A 22,370-nucleotide genomic window follows, 5' to 3' on the forward strand; every position below is an offset into this window, starting at 1 on the left:
ACTGACCACGTTGGAACTTTGAAAATGCCCTTTGTTCTCTTCCATTTGCTGCTTGCAGGTTTTATTGACTTGGACTTAAATACTTGCATGCCTGAGCAGAGGGGACCTTGATTTTTCCCACACTAAAGTCTGGTTTCTTCTCCTCTCTACACAATGCTCGCTCATAAATTTGGGGAGGGAAATTGCATTTGAAGCCCATTAACTGCTGAAACCTCATTCCTGTAAATGAAGAGTATTGGATGAAAAGTTTCTGCCTGTCCTCCTTTCTGTATGTGATTTCAGGATTCGGCTGGATTGGCCTGTGTATATGTGTCCTTGGTGATATTCAACTTTCTACACTAGTGTTTCTCATCCTCAGCAACTTTAAGATGTGTGGACTTCAACTCCCAGAATTCCCCAGCGAGCATAGGAGTTGAAGCTAGGGCCTTATCCCAAACATCTATCCCAGAATTCTGGGAGTTGAAGTCCACACATCCTAAAGTTGCTGAGGTTGAGAGACACTGTTCTACACTCATGCTCTTAGCCTACAGAGTTTGTTCCCAGAAAATGTTAATTAAAAAAAAAAGTACTGGAGCAGTTCCGCTCCGCTTCCCTATCCATAAAATTTACAAATCTCTGGATACCCTCAGTACACCAGCCCCCTGTAAAATGCAAATAAAGGGAAAGGAGCACAAGGATCATCTAGTCCAACTCTCTGCAGTCTGCAGGAAAATCAGTTCAACCATCCTTGATAGATGGCTGTCCAGCCTCTTCTTAAAAACTCACAGCCTTTATAGGTAGACTGTTAGCTATTGTATAGATCTTACTGTCAGGACATTTTCCTTATATTTAAATGAAGTCTAGGCAGCTGCAATTTAAACCCTTTATTTCTGGTCTTAGTTTGTGCGGCAAAGGAAAATCTTTCCTGATCATCTTCCCTATGGCATTCTTTTATGTACCCAAACACTGATACTATGTCTCCCCTCAACTGGTATATTGACGCTCACTGATTGTTCATATCCCCCATGCTAATCATTTTGTGAATGGGCAAGTTCTTTGAGTACTGTTTCATGAGAATACCTTGACCACACTCTCAAAATATCATTTGTGCTCAACAGCCCAGAACAGTTGGGGTATTTTCTGGGTCAGCTTTCCACTTTGGGTACCTTCCAGATGTGTAGACCAGCTCCCAGCATTCTCAGCAAAATAGGCATGGAAATGCAAACACCTGTAGAACACTTAATTTGGGGGAGGCTGCTTTTGGGTTATAGCTCCCTCCCTTTTAACAATGAAAAGAAAGGTTGGATCTGCTCTTCACAGCAGTTACTAACATTTGGAAGTACAGTTGCAGCAGGCAGAGGGCAAGAAGAAAAGATTCTTAAGATGTTTTCCACCAACAACATTCATGTTATATTATAGTACATTGTAAGAGGTTTTGTTTTGCTTTGTTTTTTTTATTTCTGGGCAATTTTGTCAATTGGAAATGCTGGATAGATGATGATTATAAGGATCTATAATTCTGTTTTCCTTTCCAGACCATTTCAGTAGTGTACATAGTGACATCCATCATAGGAGTGGAGGCCTGGTACAACCCTTTCATGTTTCATTTTTTATATAAAGACCTGTTCGTTACAATGATTATTGGTAAGAAGATTCTTGCAGAAATGTATATCTTTCTAATTGCTTTGTGCCAAAACCTAGTATTTCTTTATCAAGAACACATTTTCTATTTGTGCTTAATTTTCTTAGCAATGGGATGTGGGGGGGTGGTCATACTGAGAAACTATTTGTTCCAGAATATCTCTATTTTAATATCAGATGATATTTCTGTTGAAAGCCTGAAACTGTGACCAGGTTTCAATCTAACTGCATTGGAGCAAATGAGTTGTATACAACAAGATATAAAGTGCATGTAAAAACAGGGGATTAGAATTGATAATGAAAGTATCAAAGTGGAACCACTGAGCGATATAAACTGAATAATAAAACAGATTTGTATTGTATTATATTATGGTGTATTAAAATGGCCAAAAGCAAGGAATCTAATGTGAAATGCTATAAATGAGGGTTGCGCTTTTCTGGGTACATTTAAACCATATTTTTGAAATGCAGAAAAAAAACCCAGACTATTAACTTTGGCTGGATTAAACTTTACAAATGGCATAAGCCTTGGTAAGTATCTGAAATGTTTACTCCAAAACAAACAGATGGTTTGAGGGACAGCTGTGTCTCCCTGATTTCAAATGGTGATCAATAGGATAGCAAAAATAGCCTGCAGAAATTCCAGCTTTAATTTTAATCTTTAAGGTGCTTTAATTCCTTTAACCCAAGCAAAACTACAGATCTGCCTCAACACATTTCAAATACTTCAAAACAATGTGATTCAAGTTATGTTAAACACAGTATCTAGTTTAATTTTAAAATAAATTAAGTGGGTGGGTGGATGGATAGATAGATAGATACTGTAGAGATTAATTTTCTTGGCAACAACACAGAAGTGGTTTCTACTTCCTTGTTCTGGAATCCAAGTCTGATCGATAACTTTGATATGCTAGTTGTCTCCCATCTAAGTACTAACCATGCATAACCCAGCTTAGCTTCCCAAGGCAAGACAAATTCTACCAGATATTGCTGTCTGCTAAGATGTAAAAATATATGAAAACATACACAAAATAGTAAAAAAAAAAAAAAAAAAAAAAAAGCCAAGTGCATGAAAATCTTTTCCTTGACCTTCAGCAATTTACTGCTGCAATTCGGACTTCTCCTTCCAATATGTATTATAAACCTAATCCTAACAGCTGTATTTATAATTCTTTGTAATGTTACTTGAGCTAGTATGAAGCAGATAGGTGGAGAGCAGGCACATGTACTATTTACTCATCAGGGGCTGCTTTTTAAAAGTTATCATTGTCAAGGCCACAGTGGATGGAGTTGTGTTGTGATGTCTCCCCAGGGGGACAAGTTGGCCTGTTTACTCCCCTTTGAGGTTTTTGTGGGGGGGGGGGAAGCATTAAGGCTATTAGAGGTTTAATACATCTATTTTATTGCAATTCTCATTCAAAAACTAAAAATTATACACCATTGTTCATCAGTATGAATTGAATTTCATTGATGCAGTGTTGGAGGTCTTGGGGGGAGGGACTGGAATGACATGCAGGCTCTGAGTTGCTAACCTCTTGCCTAGAACGATAGCTGCTTTTGAAAAGTGGCAAATAATCATTGTATAATCATGTTAACGGCTTATAAATATTAGGCCTGAGTGCGATATATAAATCTAAATTATGAGTCAATGTTCCAACTTTTGAATTTTCTCCATTAACAGGGAGTATATAAAATTGTGATACCTCCTGATTTCTTTGCCCGGTTCACACATTGCACAGAGTATAATATGGTTTGCCTGATTATGGTTTAATAGTATGAATCTGGACACATTTGGTTTGTAAACTACGTTGTATATGTTGTGCTAAACTAATTATGGTTTAAATAAACCATGGTTGAACAAATCAGGGCTTGATGCAATATGTGAAGCCAGTTACCTACTGTATTTATTGTTAAACTAGTCAGGAATTTTAGTCATACTTCATTGGACAAGCTAGAATCCACACGTAATATTAAGCAAAATGACTGGGCTCATACATCATATTAAGCCAAAAACAAGCAACCCACACTGGGCTTTAGAATATATGGTCATGAAAACTAGACAGCAGAGGCAAAAGGTATAAACTGCAAAGCACACGCTTGAAACATGCAAGAAACTTTTTGTCTGCGGCAGAACTTAACATAGTTACTTCTATAAATTTCATCCGTGTTTTTAGATGATATGGTCTGTCTTTGAATATATTTTCACATTTGCACCTCCCATCTTGTTCAGACTGGGTTATTAAGCAACACGGGGACTCAGAATTGTTAATCACTTCATAGATAAATTATAATAGCCATTTACAACCTTCAGTTCTTCAGATATACTGGACTGAATTTCATCCCTAGTCAGTATAGTCATTGGGATGATAAATGTTATTGTCCAGGACCGCTGTGGGCCAGCCTGTAAGTCTAGATCATGCAGCGTATAAATGAACAAAATAAACACATCTGAAGAACATGTAAATATTCCCTCCCCCCTCCCCCCAGGGTTATTTTATCATTGGCTGTTTGTTTTTTAATAATACACCTAAGACTGTAATGCAGTATGTTTTACTTTGCAGAAATCAAGAGTGCTTACTGGAAGTAGGCATGACTCTTAAAATAGAGAGAAAATAATCAGGATAGATTGGCTGGGTCTTTTGCTTTTGCCTGAAGGAGCAAGTCAGATTTGTTGAAAAAGTAAGCCGGTTCTTTTTTCCCTCTTAGGTTGTGCGCTTACTGTGACCATTCCCATGAGCTTGAACAATTACTACAAGTAAGTGTTATCAAAGGGTAGAGTCTGTGCCATGCAGAGAGAGTGTTGAAAAAGCCAGGTGAATTGGGCAAAGATCTACTCTCCCTTTGCTTTTCAAGTTCAGAAGGGGCATGGAGATGCCAAGCCCTCCATTTCTGGCTGCAGTGCAAGGCTCCCACCACCATTCAAATGTTGGTTCTCACCTGTGCCCAAAGACCTTGCCTTGGCCTACTCGTTCACCAAGCCCCGTTTTGCTGCCTCCTCCCCTTCAGAGCCTATGCCAACGGCACCCTGAAGCATCATTCCTTCTACGAAGCCGTGCTGCCTTTCTTCTCGCCACTCCTGCTTTTCATTTTGTGCACCGTTTGGATCTTCCAGTCACCATCAGATATCCTGGAGACCCATCCACGCCTCTTCTATTTCATGGTTGGGACAGCCTTCGCAAATATCTCTGTAAGTTTCATCCTTTCTGCTTCAAGGCCAGGCATACAAAAGGTTCAGCTGGTGCCTGCAGGAGAAAAGAAGCTCGGATTGGCACTCTGAGCCTGCCTTCCCAAACCAGGCACCCTTCTAGCCTCTCTCTCTGATTACAATCCCCCAATTGCCAGCTGACATGGCTGCCAACAGTGCTGCTAGTTACAGTCCAACACAGCTTTCTGTAGAGAAACCTAAACAGTTGGGGGGGGGGTGAATATGGTAGAAATTCTCAGGTACCCATAACAGAGGTGGACAATTTCCATTGACTTGAGAGTCATATGTGGTTTACTACAAGACCATTGAGGGCCGCTTTCCAGAATTGGGCAGGGCCGGTACCAGGTTTTTGGGGTGGGGATTGAAATGGGTGCCTTCGGAATTAGAAAATGCCTACGTTTTTGGTCCCACCCATTCTGGAAGCTTTTAAAGGCATGCTGGGAGGCCACTTGTGAGCCTCAGGATGCACTTCTTGCACGCTGACCTAGAAGGATAATGCCCAAAAGACCACAACATGTTCTGTATTTTGTCAGGATAGAGATTATAAAGATTAATGGATTTACAATGCAGGAAAGCAGATTCTGGTCGAATACTATTAAAAACTACTCTTACTTAAGGGTAGTTAACTGTTAAGGACAGGAAGGCCTGGCGCAATATGGTTCATGGGGTCACGAAGAGTCGGACACGACTTAAAGACTAAACAACAAGTTAACTGTTAAACTACTGTTATCAGTAGGAGTGGTGGAATCAGGTATTCAGAAAGCCAATGGAATGTGTTCAAGCACAGTCTGGCCCAGTGTTTTTCAAATTTGGCAACTTCAAGATGTGTGAACTTCAACTCCCGGGATTCCCAATTCTAGGAGTTGAAGTCCACATAACTTAAAGTTGCCAAGTTTGAAAAACACTGGGCTAGACAGCCATCAGGTGAGGCAGGGCAGAAGTTTGGATGTGAGAGTCTAAATGGCCTCTTCCAGGTATCTGATTCTCTTATAGTCTGGAGGGTATGTAGGTAGGAAAAATAAAGGGCATGCAAGGAAGCCAAGACAAAACAGTACAGAACCAAATGTGATTATTACAAGCTTTGTCGTGTAGAAAGAGAGCACTTTTTTTTTTTTATATATATATATATATATATATATATATATGTATAATTTTTTTATTTTTTACAACAAACACAAACAAGAGCGTAAAAAACATAAAAACCATCTTCCATTTTAAACCGTGTGTCAGCCAGTTACCAATCATTTGTGCCATCCTTTCATAGTCTTCACTCACCATTTATATAGAGTCTCATATTATCTATCCAACACATATTTATATATTTATCAGTTATCAATTATTATTCATTTGTTACTAGTCTATCTATCACACCAGCTTTCATTATAAGATTTGTATCATTTTTATCCATTGATTATATATATATATATATAGTAATTTATATCAATTTGTCAAGTTTCTATTATATAATTTCCTGATCTGTTACATTACTATATCTTTTCGTCCAACCATTGATAAAACAAATCCCATATCATATAAAATTGTTTGTCTTCTTGCTCTCTAATTTCAAATGTCAGTTTACTCATCTCAGCACATTCCATAATTTTCTTAATAACTTCCTCCTGCATAGGTACTTTTTCATTCTTCCAATTCTTAGCAAATACAATTCTAGCCGCTGTCAAAACATTTACAATCAGATATTTCAGTTCTTTACTATATGTTTCCGGTATAATTCCCAGTAGAAATGTCTCTGGTTTAAAGTCTATATGTTGTTTTGTCATTTTTTCCAACCATGTGTGGATTTTAATCCAATATCTTTTGGCTTCTGGGCATGTCCACCACATATGGTAATATGAGCCGGGTTTCTGATGACACTTCCAACATTTATCGGACTTGTTCTTATACATTCTCGCAATCCTCGCTGGGGGTAAATGCCACCTGTAAAACATCTTATACAAGTTTTCTTTATATGCAGTTGACATTGTCATTTTATAGTTTTGAGACCATAGTTTTTGCCACTTCTCTAAATCAATTCCATGTCCAAAATTTTTCCCCCATGCAATCATTGTTTCTTTGACCTGTTCTTCCTCCATTTTAAATTCTAGTAAATGTCCATAAAGTTTTTTATCACCTTTTCATCAGTACCCATCAAAATTTTATCTAGAACAGTCAGCTCATCATAGATACCTTCTGCTTTAAAATCTTTATCGAATCTAGACTGTATTTGCAAATATGAAAACCAATTCATTTTTATACCTTGTTCTTCCAACGCTTGCATAGTTTTAAGTTCACCCTTTTCATTTAATATCTCAGTATATCTAACTGTTTGTTCCTTTTTATATGTTATTGGATAAGAGAAGGCTTCGATAGTGGATATCCATCATGGAACTTTTAAATAATATTGTCTTCTTGTCTTCTCCCAGTTTAAAAACAATGCCTCTCGAATATAGTGCCTTCTAAAATAGCCCTGTGTTTTCGTTCCCTTATACCATAAGAAAGCATGCCAGCCCAACAACAGGTCATGTCCCTCTAAGGTCAATAATCTGTTGTTTCTTAAAGTTATCCAATCCTTTACCCACATCAAATTTGTCGCCTGATAATATAATTCCCAGTTAGGCAAGGCAAACCCACCTCTTACTCTTGCATCTTGTAGTAGTTTAAGCTTTATTCTTGCTTTAGAAAGAGAGCACTTTTCATGTTAGAAGGAGCCTGGGTGTTTGTAGCTCCTTATGGGGCATTTAGCTAGCAATCAGAATGGTGGGCAGTGCTAGATTGGATCAGCCAAAATGATCAATCAAGACCTTGTAGATATTTTCAGCATCTTTTACATTCCCAAAATGATTTACTAATGGAGCAGTGGATTACCTGGAGAAGAACACAGGGGTTGGGTGGACTGAAGTTTCCTGCCCTTCATATGTGTTCAGACTGTAACTCTCAGAATTCTCAACTAGTCCAGGTTGGGAAGAAAACTAGACTAACATTTTCCCCTTCTGTCTCTTTCAACTTCCTTCTGATATTTTACCCTTTCTTCCAGTGTCGACTGATCGTCAGTCAGATGAGCAGCACTCGATGTCAGCCACTCAACTGGATGCTTCTTCCACTTGCGCTTGTTATCCTTGTAGTGATCTCAGGCTTGGTACCAGAACAGGAAACAGTTCTCCTCTATTTAGTCACCATTTTCATCACGTTGGCGCACATTCATTATGGAGTCAATGTGGTAAGCCATTCCACAGGGTTTGGGGCTCCCTGTACTGTCCATTTCAGCATAACTCTATTTTCCATGCATGGCAATTGGTGGTAGAGATAACTTTGAAAGACATACAGATGTGTTCACTTATCTTTCCCATTGAAGCCCCTTCAGTTGTCTCCTTGGTTGATATGTAGGCAATCCTGTGCTTTTCACAGCTTTGAAATCTTGTTCATCCACCACTTGGAATGTTTTTTTGCCATAGAGAATGCCATTGGTGTAAGCCAGGATTATCAACTGGCTAAATAAATTCTAGTTGTCTAAAATGTAAGATCAGAATCTGTATTTAAAGAAACTGATATGTGACTAGAGCCTGAATAGGGGTTCCCATTGAGCAATACAAGTTGAATAAAGAGAAGCTTTTCATTCATTCCTGAAAGGAAAAGCCACCTTTTCAATTATTTTCTGTGTAATAGTGATGAGCTTCCGGGCTAATAGGCCACAGTCTAATTGATTAGCCCAGAAGCTCATCACCATTGGACTGATGCTGGTTGTGAAAACCTGCATGTATATATTTTCTATATAGTTTCTCTTACTGTACTGTAATACAATAGAACCAAAGCATACTCAAACTGTTAGGTGATTCTGAGGTTTGAATTTGTACTGAGAGACTTAAGTCTAGGGAACTAACCATGTGGGGTCCATATGCTAATGCTTGGACCCCTTCTTAGATACCAAAGGGGATGAAAGATGTGGTGTCTCAGTGATTGGCAGGGAATCCAAAACTCTGAATTAGTAGATTCAGAGCTTGATGTTCTGTCCCTGCTTAAAGGTCAAAGTTCTAGCCATGGCTTTTGAATGTCCCACTGCAACACATCCTTCAGACCTATTAAGGTAGAATCACCTGTTTACCTAGGATATTTGTCCCAGTTCTATTTTGCCTTGAAATAATGCAAGTAGAAAATGAATTATCTAGAGAATTGTAATTGACATAAAGTTAATGTTTCCCAGACAAGGAACAGGGTTGCACAGAGGAAAGAAAGCTATGCCAAGCCCTGTTTTCAAGTTTATCCACCATTCTTCATTTACTCTCTTCTCTTTCCATCTAGGTGAGGCAGCTTAGTAAACACTTCAACATCCGAACCTTTTCTTTACAAAAGCCCAGCTCTGATTGACTAGACATGGAAAAGGCATCAGTAGAGGAAAACTTCAGCCTGCGGTCTTCAGAGGCCCTGTAAATTTGGTAGCCTGTGTAAATATACTTCAACCATCACCATGGAACTAGATTTAACCCACTTCGGATGGTTTGGGGGTAAAGAACATGTAGGACCCAGAAGCCAGAGAGGGCTGTTGTTCATGTCTTCTCCCCTGCTGCTTCATGCCACCTTTCAGAAATGTGCAGGCAGTAAAGCCACATGATTGGGAGGGGACTTCATGAAATCCTCAGAGAAAGATCATCAGGCACAAAGACATGGACAATGGCTTTAGAACCACAAGATTGCCCTAGAACTCTCATCATGGCTATGCTAAGAATGTGGGCCCACAAAACTACTCTTGGGAACTGAAGTACATAATTAGGGACTGTTCCACATCCTGAATCAGAGATCCAGTTGTACAAGAAGATTTTTTTTTTAAAGAAAGAAAGAATTGACTCTTCTAAAGAGCTTGGAGGTCCTAACTTCATTAAGCCATGACTAGTCAGTTATGTTTCCCCAAATGCCTTTTTTATCCTCTCCCTCCAAATTGTGGCTCATGCATTGTGAAGAGAGATGGTGCCACAGCAGATGCAGTACGTTCCAGCACGGGGGAGCACTGCATAACAACAGGTGTTCTTCCTTCATGTTTATGGTAGGGTTAAGTTGCAATTGTGATAAACAACATTACTATCTTGTGGGATAAGGTAGCCTCGCACCAGAATTGTTTAATTAGGTGTGGTGCATGCTCCTTCAGAGTGACACTGCTTTCCTTGGGTACAATTAATTGAATTTTCTGTCTTGAAAAGAAGAAATGCAAGTGATTTTGATCCCCACATTCGGTTTTAGTAGCAGTCCCTAACCAAATGGTTTGATCCTGTTTATTATCTGATTGGGAATCTGTTGAATTCATTGAGTGGTGGTGAAGACCCGGCACTGATTTTTCTCTTCTGTTTGTACCTTATTTGATGAAGAAACCTTTTGTCTGTGGATGTGTGCTTAAATGAAGAGTGCAGCCTAAACCCAATTTTCTTGGAAAGGCTGCACCCGGAAGAAACTGAGCGCTGAAAAGATTTTTCATATGTAATTAATGCAAGGCAACTTTATGAATGGTTTGATACAAGAGGGAGGTCCACTCTTCATTTCCCTTTTGTGGATGACGCATTCCATTCTGTAGAAAAATTGAATTGTGAAATTATTATTTATATTTTCTTTTGTAAACATGAAACATTATGTCAAAAAAGCCAGGTGTGTGCAGTGTAAAATCCTGGAGCTAGTTCTTGCATTCATTTCTGCCCCTTCTTTTCTGTAAATAGTTTTATTTTTCTGATTCTCAAGTTTTACCACAAATGCCATGTCTGGTGTGACAATGAGTAAGGAAACCAATAGAACAGAATGTATGAGTGAGGAAAGCCCTGGTTCTCGTTATTAGCAGGAAAAAGACATTTCTAGGCGTGAGTGGCACGGAAAAACAATTCTGATTTTTGTTCTGTTTTGTTTTGCTTCCTTAATATTCCACTGCTATGAAATAGAACTTGAAATGGGGGTAAGGAGACCTTTTGTCCTTATCAAAACACTTTGCACAGGGGGTAGAAATTGGGTGTAAAGAGGAATTGAGCTTGCTTGAATATTTGATGTTGCATCAGTTAGAATAAAATAATCAGTTATCAATCATAAGTGACAGTAAGAAACAGGACACTTAATTAGAGTCTCTTGGAACCATTGTCTGTTTCTAAGAAGGTGGTCAGTTCAGAGAAAGGGTGTGCCTTTGCGGTTGAGTAATGAATCATTGTAGGAACATTTGGTCCTTGGTCTCTTTCTTTGGAATAATAGCACTTATCTTGGAAACAAAGAGTTGTCAGATCAATGGTATAGTTTTGCACAGGCTACTGTGGCATGAGAATCCTTTGGACAGAAAGGGATGGCTATCCACAGAAGCCAATAGTCTTGGGAGGCAGGGTTCCTTAGATGTATGCAGGCTTAATGTGAACTAGTAAATGATTCCTTTAGATTCAGCCTGGAAGTGTACATATTACTTGGGAACATCCAGGCTCGTGATGGTCAAGAACGTTGCTGCTGTAGCTTCCGGCTGACATTTGCTTTTGCATTAACTTGCTGGCGTGTTATGAGGCAGATCTGTTTGTCTGTCTTCACTGGAAAAAAATGTGATTCTACTTTCCTACCTATCAGGGCTTCTCAATAAGGAATTTGGTGCCTTAAATGACTCTCCTCAAGTTGAGGGAAAAGTCAGCTGTCTTAAAACATTCTTTAAGTGTTGTCCAAGTTAAAGGAGTAGGTATAGCACCTTTAAAGGTGAAAACAGGAAAATAGGTTTGTGTATTTTTCTTTATTTTATTACTGATTAAAATTGACTGCAAGTTCAGTGAGAGTCAAATGCACCATTTGTGGGGTTTAAAGCACCCTGTCTGAGTTCATCTCAAATATTCTGAAGATAAAGGTACTGAGTATTGAAGGAGTGGAGGTGGACATTTTGCCACTTGCTCTCCACCCTCAAGAGATGGGTGTAACCAATGGTTCCAAGTTCTCTCTGAATCTAACCTCATCTTGCTTCCTAGTTTACCTCAGTGAATGGAAGACGGCATAGAATGTGATGGGGGGAGTTGTAACCAGTTCTTCAGTAACGTGCCGTTCTCTTGCATCCTTTTTTGCCGTTTCAATTAACAACCGAAAACAAATGCTTGTTTTGCCTTGATTGGCTATTGTCTTGATGTCTGTGCTTGGCCCTTCGAAGCAAACCTCGAAAATGTGGTTAATGATTCCTGGGTAAAGCAGCTCTAGGGGCCTGATGCCACATAGTCCTCTGCAGCCGAGCTTAATCCAAAAAGTGGGTTGTACCGAGAGGCAGATACTGTATGACAATAACTGGGCTGGGCCCAGAAATTCTCTGTCTAGCCCTTGTATATTAGAATAGAACAGTTCAGAACTGGATATGAACAGCAAGAAAAACCCTGTGGAAAGCTGACTAGCTAGAATCCTGATGATTTGTGGTTGGTATAAGTCCAATGAAAATTGTGCATTTGGGCTGTGCTCATTTTGAATTAGCAAATCATTCAGGCGGTTAAACCTCACATAGATTGCTGACTGTTCTCCACTGTGATTTCAGGAAAGAGTGTGTTGGATAAAAAGATTCCATGAAGCCTGGCATCTGCCATCTATCAGTGAAGAATGAGGCCACAGTGTCCCTCACCCCACCCCTCCCAGTGCCAAAAATGGCTTGAAATGTAATCCTAGGATGTAAAGTTTAGTGGTGATGGTATTCCAGACCTCCCCACTCAACGCCCATTGAACTGATCTCTCAGTTTAAAAGAGAGCAAAAATTGATAGGAATCCATTCTCTGCATGTAAGTTGACTCTGGAATGCAGGCAAGATAAGTGCCCTTTTCAGAGTAGGCTCGGTCTGGAAGCAAGAATTAACCAAACATGAATATTGGACCAATTGGTTTTCCTTGCTTTCTGAGTAACTCTGTGACCTTGGCATTTTCAAGAAGCTATAGGCTGTCAAGTGAAAGATGGAATCATTAGTTCTTTGTAATATACCATACCTGGGGGACCAAACTTGGAAGAGATAGCTTTACTTTCTCCTGCTTTTTCTCCAGGAGGGAACATGACAACTGGGTCTCTTGGGGAAGAGGGTGTGTGCCTTGGTCTTCATAGGTGCTGACTGCCAGGAACGGTTCCCCACCCTTCTTGGACAAGGGAACGTCTGGCTTGTATTCTTTGAAGCATTCAGCCCAGAAGATTCTGGGTAGTACTAGCTGTGTCAAAGCAAAACTGACTGTACAGATTATTATTATTGTTAGTGGAAAAACTTTCAATAGGAAACTGTATAATGTCATTGTGGGTTGCTCTGCAATCTGTCACCCCTCATTAAGATTCATGTCTGTCTTACATATTGTGGGAGGTTGACAGTTTGGCAATGGATTTGAATTCTGATCCATTAAATGCTATTATTACTGGTAAATATTTATTGTATTTAAAAACTTCAAAAACCTATTATGACATAAAACTTCAATAAATTTTTCCAAGCTTTTTAATATCTCATCTCTTGGGTGTTTGTTTCATTCTGGAAATAAAGTATTGGAGGGCTAATTTACTAATTCACTAATTCTCAGTTGAGTCTGTTCAAAACAAGTGCTAGACACAGGATGGTCATAACAGGGTCTTCCTGAGCCAGGAAGGATGTAACACAGAGATCTAAGAAGTAAGATTCTAAATGTTGTCTCTTTTGTGTTGGCACTAAATGTGCATGATTTTATTTACAAAATGTTGGTCTTGAAAAAAATTCAATCTGCCAGTCAGCATATGTTGTCAGAATAGTTTACAACTAAAATTATAACACATATCAATATAACAAATAGCAAAAGTATTAAAATGCGTGGAAGTTCAAAAAATGCTGATACAATGCTTTGTCTCCTAATTAGGAACTGCAGGTTCTTTCCAAAGGTTGCCAGGAAAGGTGGGAGGGATCTAGGTTCCAGCAAGCAAGGAATAAAAAGGAGTTTGGAGCAGGGAAAAATAATGCCTGTCCTGGTAATGATACAAATTGTCTGTAATTGTTTGAAAAGAGATGAGCATTAAATATGACATACAGTACAAATGGTGTGGTTGCCTGTCTATGATTAAACATCTTTTTGGGCCATTTTCCATCCCCTTATGGCTGTAATTCTACCTCCATCATGATGTTCCAGTTTCAGAAATGATCCTGAACCTCTTAAAAAAACAACTACCATAGCTTAATAAGTAGGAAGACTGATTCTCTGCAGGTGTTTTGGACTTCACTTCCCATCAGGCCTAGACATGGGACAGTCAAGGCACTGGGGAGTTGTAGTCCAATATATCTGGCAGGCACCAGGTTGCCTGTCCCTGATACTATATGATGTCAATAGGTTTATTCTTAAAATTAACTGGAAACCTTGAATGCTCTCCAAGGATTGGATCCCAGTCCCCCATGGCAGCATCCCCTGTTGCCCCAAAACCTCTGTCTAAACCACAGCCCAGAGCGGAAGTGCATTTTCAACAGCTATCAGCAGTTCTCCCCGTTTTGGGGTATTAATAATAGAACAGCCTCTTTTTCCAAGTCCATATTTTTCTGCAAAATAACTTGCGCTGGGCATGGAGAGCTGATTCCCAGTCTAAAGTTGCTGGTTTTCTTTCTCCAGTCCATGAACCCATAATCCAACTGGAGGCTTGGCTGACAGCAGTACCCAATGCTAGAGGATGCTTCAGGCTGGTTGCTTTCCAGACAGTTGTGATTTTAACTGCTGGGTCTCCCGTGTTATTCTGTGTGAGAGAAAGAGAGGCAAAAGTGATCATGCAAGGGGACCAAAGCCAGAGAGTGGCAAAAACTGAAAACTATCTCATAACACATCTACAGTGGGGCAAAAAAGTATTTAGTCAGCCACCAATTGTGCAAGTTCTCCCACTTAAAAAGATGAGAGAGGCCTGTAATTTTCATCATAGGTATACCTCAACTATGAGAGACAAAATGGAAAAAATCCAGAAAATCACATTGTCTGATTTTTAAAGAATTTATTTGCAAATCATGGTGGAAAATAAGTATTTGGTCAATATCAAAAGTTCATCTCAATACTTTGTTATATATCCTTTGTTGGCAATGACAGAGGTCAAATGTTTTCTGTAAGTCTTCACAAGGTTTTCACACACTGTTGCTGGTATTTTGGCCCATTCCTCCATGCAGATCTCCTCTAGAGCAGTGATGTTTTGGGGCTGTCGCTGGGCAACACGGACTTTCAACTCCCTCCACAGGTTTTCCATGGGGTTGAGATCTGGAGACTGGCTAGGCCACTCCAGGACCTTGAAATGCTTCTTACGAAGCCACTCCTTCGTTGCCCGGGCAGGGTGTTTGGGATCATTGTCATGCTGAAAGACCCAGCCACGTTTCATCTTCAATGCCCTTGCTGATGGAAGGAGGTGTTCACTCAAAATCTCACGATACATGGCCCCATTCATTCTTTCCTTTACACGGATCAGTCGTCCTGGTCCCTTTGCAGAAAAACAGCCCCAAAGCATGATGTTTCCATCCCCATGCTTCACAGTAGGTATGGTGTTCTTTGGATGCAACTCAGCATTCTCTCTCCTCCAAACACAACGAGTTGAGTTTAGACCAAAACATTCTACTTTGGTTTCATCTGACCATATGACATTCTCCCAATCCTCTTCTGGATCATCCAAATGCTCTCTAGCAAACTTCAGACGGGCCCAGATATGTACTGGCTTAAGTAGGGGGACACATCTGGCACTGCAGGATTTGAGTCCCTGGCGGCATAGTGTGTTACTGATGGTAGCCTTTGTTACTTTGGTCCCAGCTCTCTGCAGGTCATTCACTAGGTCCCCCCATGTGGTTCTGGGATTTTTACTCACCGTTCTTGTGATCATTTTGGCCCCACAGGGTGAGATCTTGCATGGAGCCCCAGATCAAGGGAGATTATCAGTGGTCTTGTATGTCTTCCATTTTCTAATTATTGCTCCCACAGTTGATTTCTTCACACCAACCAACCAGATTCAGTCTTTCCAGCCTGGTGCAGGTCTACAATTTTGTTTCTGGTGTCCTTCAACAGCTCTTTGGTCTTGGCCATAGTGGAGTTTGGAGTGTGACTGTTTGAGGTTGTGGACAGGTGTCTTTTATACTGATAACAAGGTCAAACAGGTGCCATTACTACAGGTAACGAGTGGAGGACAGAGGAGCCTCTTAAAGAAGTAGTTACAGGTCTGTGAGAGCCAGACATCTTGCTTGTTTGTAGGTGACCAAATATTTATTTTCCACCATGATTTGCAAATAAATTCTTTAAAAATCAGACAATGTGATTTTCTGGATTTCTTTCCCCATTTTGTCTCTCATAGTTGAGGTATACCTATGATGAAAATTACAGGCCTCTCTCATCTTTTTAAGTGGGAGAACTTGCACAATTAGTGGCTGACTAAATACTTTTTTGCCCCACTGTATACCCATACACATGCTGTTGCATACGTTGAGGTGATGAAGTAACCAAGATGGTGAAATGGCAAGTGGGTTATCCTTGGTTTGAATCTACCATAGACTCATACAACCTAGGCTCGAGGTAACAAAACACCCCTGCTGCATCCAAACAAATCATGTGGTGGCCTGGCTTGCACAACATATTAAGACAAAAGAACACTTGTGTAGTATTGAATTCAAGTAATGCAAAGTTTGTATTATCAGATGGTGAAAAAAGGTTGCTGATCAACAGTGTAAAAAAGTGAGTTCTAAACCTACATGGGCCTTATCCTGACTGCAAAACACATTCCGTTGATTCCATTACTATTCTTGGCAGATTAGTGTTTTCAAGATGAAGACAAGGATATAATTCAGTTGTGGAATCTCTGTTTTGCATGAAGAAAAAGTCCCAGATTTTATCTTTAGTCTCTCCAGGTAGAACAGGGAAAGACTTTAATTGAAAACCTGCTGCCAGTCAGTATGGACAATATTGTGCTAGGTGACAGGATTAGCAACTCCTCAGAACAGTGAGGCTGCCAAAAATGTTGTTGTATTCTTAAGACTATTGATTGTGTTTCTGACATTCATTCAGTCATTCATTCATTCATTTTCAAATTTATATATGCCGCCCATCTCACTGTACAAGTGACTGTGTACAAGATGACATGGACATTAAGAACGAAGCACCCATGCAAGAAAAATGGGCAGGTGTGTTGTGCATGCTCTACACAGAAATTACAATCCTATCCTGCCTTCCAGCTCTTTTCTCCCACAAATTCTGGAAGATGGTTGTGATTCCACCCAATGCCAATACAGTATACAACGTTGTTCCAGTTAAGACAGGTTTAAGCTGATACCGTCACTCACCATCTGAAATGTCCAGCAACTCTTCCATTTCTTGCTGAATGCGCAGGAGGAGAATCTCCTGCAATAGGTCCTCACGCAGGCTCTTTGGCACTATACCCATGCGCTCCAGGGTTTCCTCGGATAGGCGCAAGAGAGCCTTGCCAGAGATGGCATGGCTGTTGGCTGCCTCCAGCAATGGACTGCTTGGAGCTCCCAACATTTTCCCTCTCAGCCAGGCACACACTTCAGCTGCCGTCCACTGCGCCACCGGCCGTCTCGCTTCCTCCTCCTCTAAACCCTGCAAGGAGCCAAACTGTTCTTTTAATTTATTTCTTTTGCCTTTTGTTTCACCAGGTCAGCTCTCAACTGCATGAGGAAGTGAAGTTTTGCCTTCTGAATCTCTCTCACTCCTTTCTTAATTCTGTGCCAATAACACAAGTATACAAATAAAGCTACATTTGTTAAACAAATAGGAAAACATTTTCTATTTATTAAGTAAATTTGCAGACTAGACTGCAGTGGAAGGTTCTCAGGGCAATATATGCTTAAGAACAAAAATAAAGACAGAAAAAGTAATGAATTGCACCCCTCCCTCCTACACAATAAGCAGGCAATACTCAAAGGAAGCATTTCTTTTATGTCCTGGGTTCAGGGATGAGTGAAGATGTGTTATATAGCCTAGACAACTTCTTATGAGGCGGAGTTATTGGCAATGCTTTGGAAAATCCCAAAGCTGCAAAATGATACTTTTTTAGAAAATGGAAAAATTCAATGAGCTGAAGATAAGCAATCCTACAACAGAGAATAGAGGGGTATAGGCTGGAACCATGGTGTTCCTCCAAAGAAGGAGCTTACTGTACCAATCCCAATGTCACTTACGCAGACCACCAGAAGACAGGCATTACATTATGATGGCTGGAATATTGTCAGATGTATGTAGCAAGATGTTATTCTATGGGGTAATATTTTTAACTCTGCTCTGAGAGCTTAAGGAAAGGCTGGCTGTATATACCAGTATTTCCCAGCCTTGACAAGTTTAAGATGTGAGGACTTCACCTCCCAGAATTCCCCAGCCAGCATGTTGTCAAGGTTGAGAAACACTGGTATATACCATTCTGATAGAATCCCAACGTCAAAAAGATTCATGTACATACAAGCAATATTTGGCAAGGCCTCATATGTATGTCTTCTGTAAAATAATATTAAGCCCTGCCTTCACTCAGGCATCCCAGGTATAAAAATTTACAAATAAATAGCCATGTCAGGTGACAGCATCTGACCTTGGACTTGAATGAGGGAACCACCTGAATTCCAGGGCTATTGGCTAGATCAGGAAATTGGAAAGAAGAAATCAGAAAAAGGCAATGGCAAACCACTGCCAAGAAAACTATGTGGGAATAGCAACCCCATTCAGAACTGGCTGAACAATCATATCTTGATCCAAGTAATGACCTACCCATTGGAGCACTCAGTCACTACTATCTCACTCAGGGGTAACATATAGATATTAAAGAGCAGGGAGAAGATGGTGCTCCAAGCTCAGATTTCCCACCCCTGCTACTACTTTCTAAAATGCATTCTGCAGGTTAAGAGAGGAACATCTTATTCCTGTGGACTCCAATCTCCTAATCTAGTTTGACTAGTTACCAAGGCTGATAGCATCAGAGTTGCTGTTGGGAGATCAAAGAAATTCCTGCTGACTATCTTTAGACCAAAGTCCTCTATCAGGTTGATCAAGGTTCTCATGCCATAGCCTATTGCAAAACAAAGCTTAAAAGTAGCCTAAACTTATTTAATCTGCCTAGACTTCAACTATTACTGCCATCCACCAGTTTTGCTCAAAAAAGGGTGGATTTGTAACCAAGCTATTGTTAAGAAATGTTCTAGGTTCAGCAGATTTCACAAGAAATACTGTAAAATCAACCAAAACCTGGACAAAAACTAAAACAATGCAATCAATATACTGCAATATCTAAACCACCAAAAATCTCTGGCCGACACCAATGTATTTCATTCAACTGTAATATTTCTACGTGTTCTTTTCTGCCCTTGAGAGAGAATGGAATTTAAAAAATTATTATTCATTACTAATTAGTAGAAATTATTACAGAGCTTGGAAGGAATCAATAGTTTAGTAACACATCTTTTGTGGTTCAGAGTAGACCAGATTCATTAACTGCCATTTTCAGTAAAAGATATTCAGTGGATAAAGAGAATGGAGAAGATCTTTTTTCATCAGATGTCCTGGAATACAATGCCAGGTAGTTTGGTTTTACCTGACATGAAGCAGGCTCTGATGTTCCCACTTTTTATTACTGGTCTGGTGGCACCTCCATTATTGCTTCAAATTCTGATTAAGGGCTTCGGCAGCACTTTGGTGTGATTCTCCAAACGGTGCCTCAGAACATTGCAGGAGCATCTGCTTTATGTTGTTGCAGGCAGATCCTATGTTCACACTCCTGTGTGCTTCCAAGCACTTTTTGGAGACAGAATGCAAAGCACTGTATAGCACTATATAATCTAAGATGAGGTCTTAGAGGTAGAGTAATGGATAAGTGCATTTTGGCAAGCATAAATCTAATGTAAATAGTTTGCCATTTTTTACTCTAAATCATAGAAGTTACCATTTCAGAATCTGCACTCTGCACTCTGTATAAGGATGAAACATTTATTGCAGATTGCTGGAGCTCAAGGAAGAAAAGGAGGCAGAGTCCAAAGTGCTGAGTTAATCTCCAGGAAGAGGAGTGCTCACCTTCTCCGAGCATGCGGGCTCTCCCTGTGATTCCTCCATCCCATTCAAGTCTCCTAATCCCCTCTTAGAGTTGCTCTCCATCAGGATCATGGGCTGAAGGAGCCAAACACAGTGTTGTGAAGCCCGTGGACAGTATGCTGTTAACAAAGCAGAAAGAGTCTTCTTCAGGAAAGGATCCTGGAGTCCTTCGGCATACAGTACAAGTGATCACAGTGTAGTAGGCTGCCAGCCAGTGGAGTTAATACAAAGGTCTGCCATCAACAGAGCTCAAAAGTCCCTCGTCTGTCCCAAAGCTGGAACCCCATAGCCGGGCCTCCCTTCTCTAAAGCAAGGTCAACGATCCAGCACAACATATTGACATTAGAAGGAGAGAAGATTAACGGGAGCCAGGTTCCCCAGGGTTAAAGCCCTCTTTCCGTTTTACTACTTGTTCAGCAAGGGCTATGTTTTTCCCTGCCCTTTTGCACTCCTTTCCTTTCATGTCATGTAAGGTAATGTAAGGCCCCGGGAGGGCCATTGCACAGGTTCATCTTGTGTACCAGTTGCACCCTTTCCTTGATCAGGAGGCCTTTCAGACAGTCACTCATGCCCTGGTCACCTGATCACAACTGGATTATTGCAATGAACTCTACATGGGGCTGCCCTTGAAGACCACCTAGAAGTTTCAGCTGGTTCAAAATGCAACGGTGTGAGCAGTAGCAAGCACCTCTCAGTATGCCCCTGTGTCACCACTGCTACACGAGCTTCATTGGCTGCCAGTCGGCTTCCAAGTGCAATTCAAGGGGCTGGTTATTACCTCTAAAGCCCTGTATGGCATAGGGCCTGGATGTCTGAGAGGCCACTTGTCTCCAATAGTTTCTGCCCACCCAGTATGTTCCCACAGAGTGGGTGTGCTCCAGGTCTCCTCCATTAAACATTGTCATCTGGTGGGACCAAGGAAGTGTGCCTTCTCTGTTGTAGCGGTGATATCAACATATGTAGCATATTCCTCCAATCTAGTCCTTTCTGATAAATGGCCCACAAGCCCCATCATCCCTAACCAGCCTAGTGAATAGCTTAGAGCATGCTGACTGGAGAATTCTGGGAGTTGAAATGCACACATCTTAAAGTTGCCAAGTTTGAAAAGCACTGGCTTAGAGTAATATCTTCTGCCTCCACTCAAGTCCAGCCTGTATGTTTGTTATAAATAACACATGATCAAGCGCTGCAGGCCTTGGAAATAGCAAAGTCAAGCCTAGAGAAGGAAGTAAACCCTGGGTGAATATTGCACTTCTGAAATTTTCATTGCTCTTTTTGTTTTAGTTTTGTTCTGTTTTGTTCTGATAGCCAGACATGCTTATTCGCCCTTTAACAATAAAGATATTGTACTGTGTTGGCTTCTACTATTAAAGCATCCCACTTAGAGAATTTCAAAGCTCATGAGATAGAACAACCTTGCCCAGGTTGCACCAAATAAGATTTCAGAGGTATTGTGGAGGATCAAAAATGCATGAGAATCAGTCAGTACCAGTAGCACCTGCCACTCCAGATTGATCCCTGGACCCCTTCAAGGTCCTCCATGCATCAGAACCTCATTTATAGCAAATTGCACATTTCCCAAATTCAATTTTGCAGTGGAAAGCAAACACCTTAAAAGCTACAAATTCACTTCCAGATTGTGCACAAATGTTGGTAAGAACATATTTTCAAGCCCTCCTTGTAGTTCAGAGTTGATATAGAGCATAAACACCTGCATGTTCAAAGAGAGAGATGCACTCACCGCTGAAACAGGGTTCAGGGATGTTGTAGAAGTGGAATTCAATGTGGCAAATATTCCTATGATCAGTGATGTTGTGGATCCATGCCAGGTATGAAATCTCGTCCACTTGGAAGACCTAGAATGGTCTTTAAGACGCTGCCCTCGCAGTTTCTCTCCTCACCTTCAGCCTGGCTCAGTGGTAGTTGTTCCTCGTCTTTGTGCTAATCTCCAAACATACCTGGAGATTTCTCAGCTCTTTACCCTCCCCTCCCCAGTCTCCTCCTTGCTCCTCCTTTCCTGATTTCAAATCCAGGCAAGAGTGTCCTCGTCTTTCCTGACTTGCAGCCACACAACCAAACAGGCACATTCATGTTCAAGACTGCGCAGGAGCCATATGGAAAAACTCTCTCCCCCTCCTTGTCTTACGAGTTTGTCTAATCTGAAGCACCCTCTTTTCACTCATGCGCAGTCTGGCCTGCACACACCCACCCATGTTTGTTTTAACTACAAGGCAATGTATATATCATTTGATTGATCATGCCTCCTGCTTCACTCCAAGAATAGTTCATACCTATATGGATCTAATTTGCAAAACACACTAAACCATAAGTAATTAGGCCTTGGAGATGCCCAAACTCAGACCGTAGTTTGTATCTATAGGTATATATCCAAATGATGACACTGTGTGATGTCTCAACCTGCCCTGGGATGAATTGATGGTGAACTCCACATTCTGCTTTGGGGTGGGTGTATCTGACTATGTCATTGTGAAACAAGATCTGAAAGGAGAGAGTGAATCTCAGCCTTCTTCCCCCACCTCCATCCCCTTGGGAAA

The 22,370-nt window shown here is 40.6% G+C and overlaps 2 protein-coding genes across 2 annotated transcripts in view; one reads left to right on the forward strand and one right to left on the reverse strand.

Moving 5' to 3' along the window:
- The window catches only part of SELENOI (selenoprotein I), a 56,078-nt gene extending 42,475 nt beyond the window's left edge, over nt 1-13,603 (forward strand). The window contains exons 6-10 of the mRNA XM_007422346.4: nt 1,515-1,623; nt 4,327-4,375; nt 4,627-4,807; nt 7,857-8,039; nt 9,119-13,603. Coding sequence (XP_007422408.2) covers nt 1,515-1,623; nt 4,327-4,375; nt 4,627-4,807; nt 7,857-8,039; nt 9,119-9,247 — 651 coding nt within the window. The 3' untranslated portion in view covers nt 9,248-13,603. The remainder of the gene's footprint in view (nt 1-1,514; nt 1,624-4,326; nt 4,376-4,626; nt 4,808-7,856; nt 8,040-9,118) is intronic.
- A 150-nt stretch (nt 13,604-13,753) lies between these two features.
- LOC103051867 (sterile alpha motif domain-containing protein 12-like) lies at nt 13,754-21,959 on the reverse strand. The gene is made up of 4 exons (XM_015891231.3): nt 21,557-21,959; nt 19,798-19,934; nt 17,067-17,343; nt 13,754-14,503 (listed from the first exon to the last, which is right to left on the reverse strand). Exons 2-4 carry the CDS (start codon nt 19,885-19,887, stop codon nt 14,499-14,501), a joined length of 372 nt encoding a protein of 123 aa, XP_015746717.1. The 5' UTR covers nt 19,888-19,934; nt 21,557-21,959; the 3' UTR covers nt 13,754-14,498.
- Nucleotides 21,960-22,370: the final 411 nt, after the last annotated feature.

The sequence above is a fragment of the Python bivittatus genome, unplaced genomic scaffold (assembly GCF_059951505.1).
Source record: "Python bivittatus isolate LINGU-HERP-01145 unplaced genomic scaffold, Pbiv_v1 ctg000690_np1212, whole genome shotgun sequence".
Taxonomy (NCBI): Eukaryota; Metazoa; Chordata; class Lepidosauria; order Squamata; family Pythonidae; genus Python; species Python bivittatus.

Bases quoted from the DNA above. Each gene is read 5' to 3' on its own strand.
- LOC103051867 (XM_015891231.3), bottom strand. From the start codon at position 19,887: ATGATCCTGATGGAGAGCAACTCTAAGAGGGGATTAGGAGACTTGAAT. The intron at 17,344-19,797 runs GTGAGCACTCCT...GGCTCCTTGCAG, and splicing joins AGCCCGCATGCTCGGAGAAG to GGTTTAGAGGAGGAGGAAGC.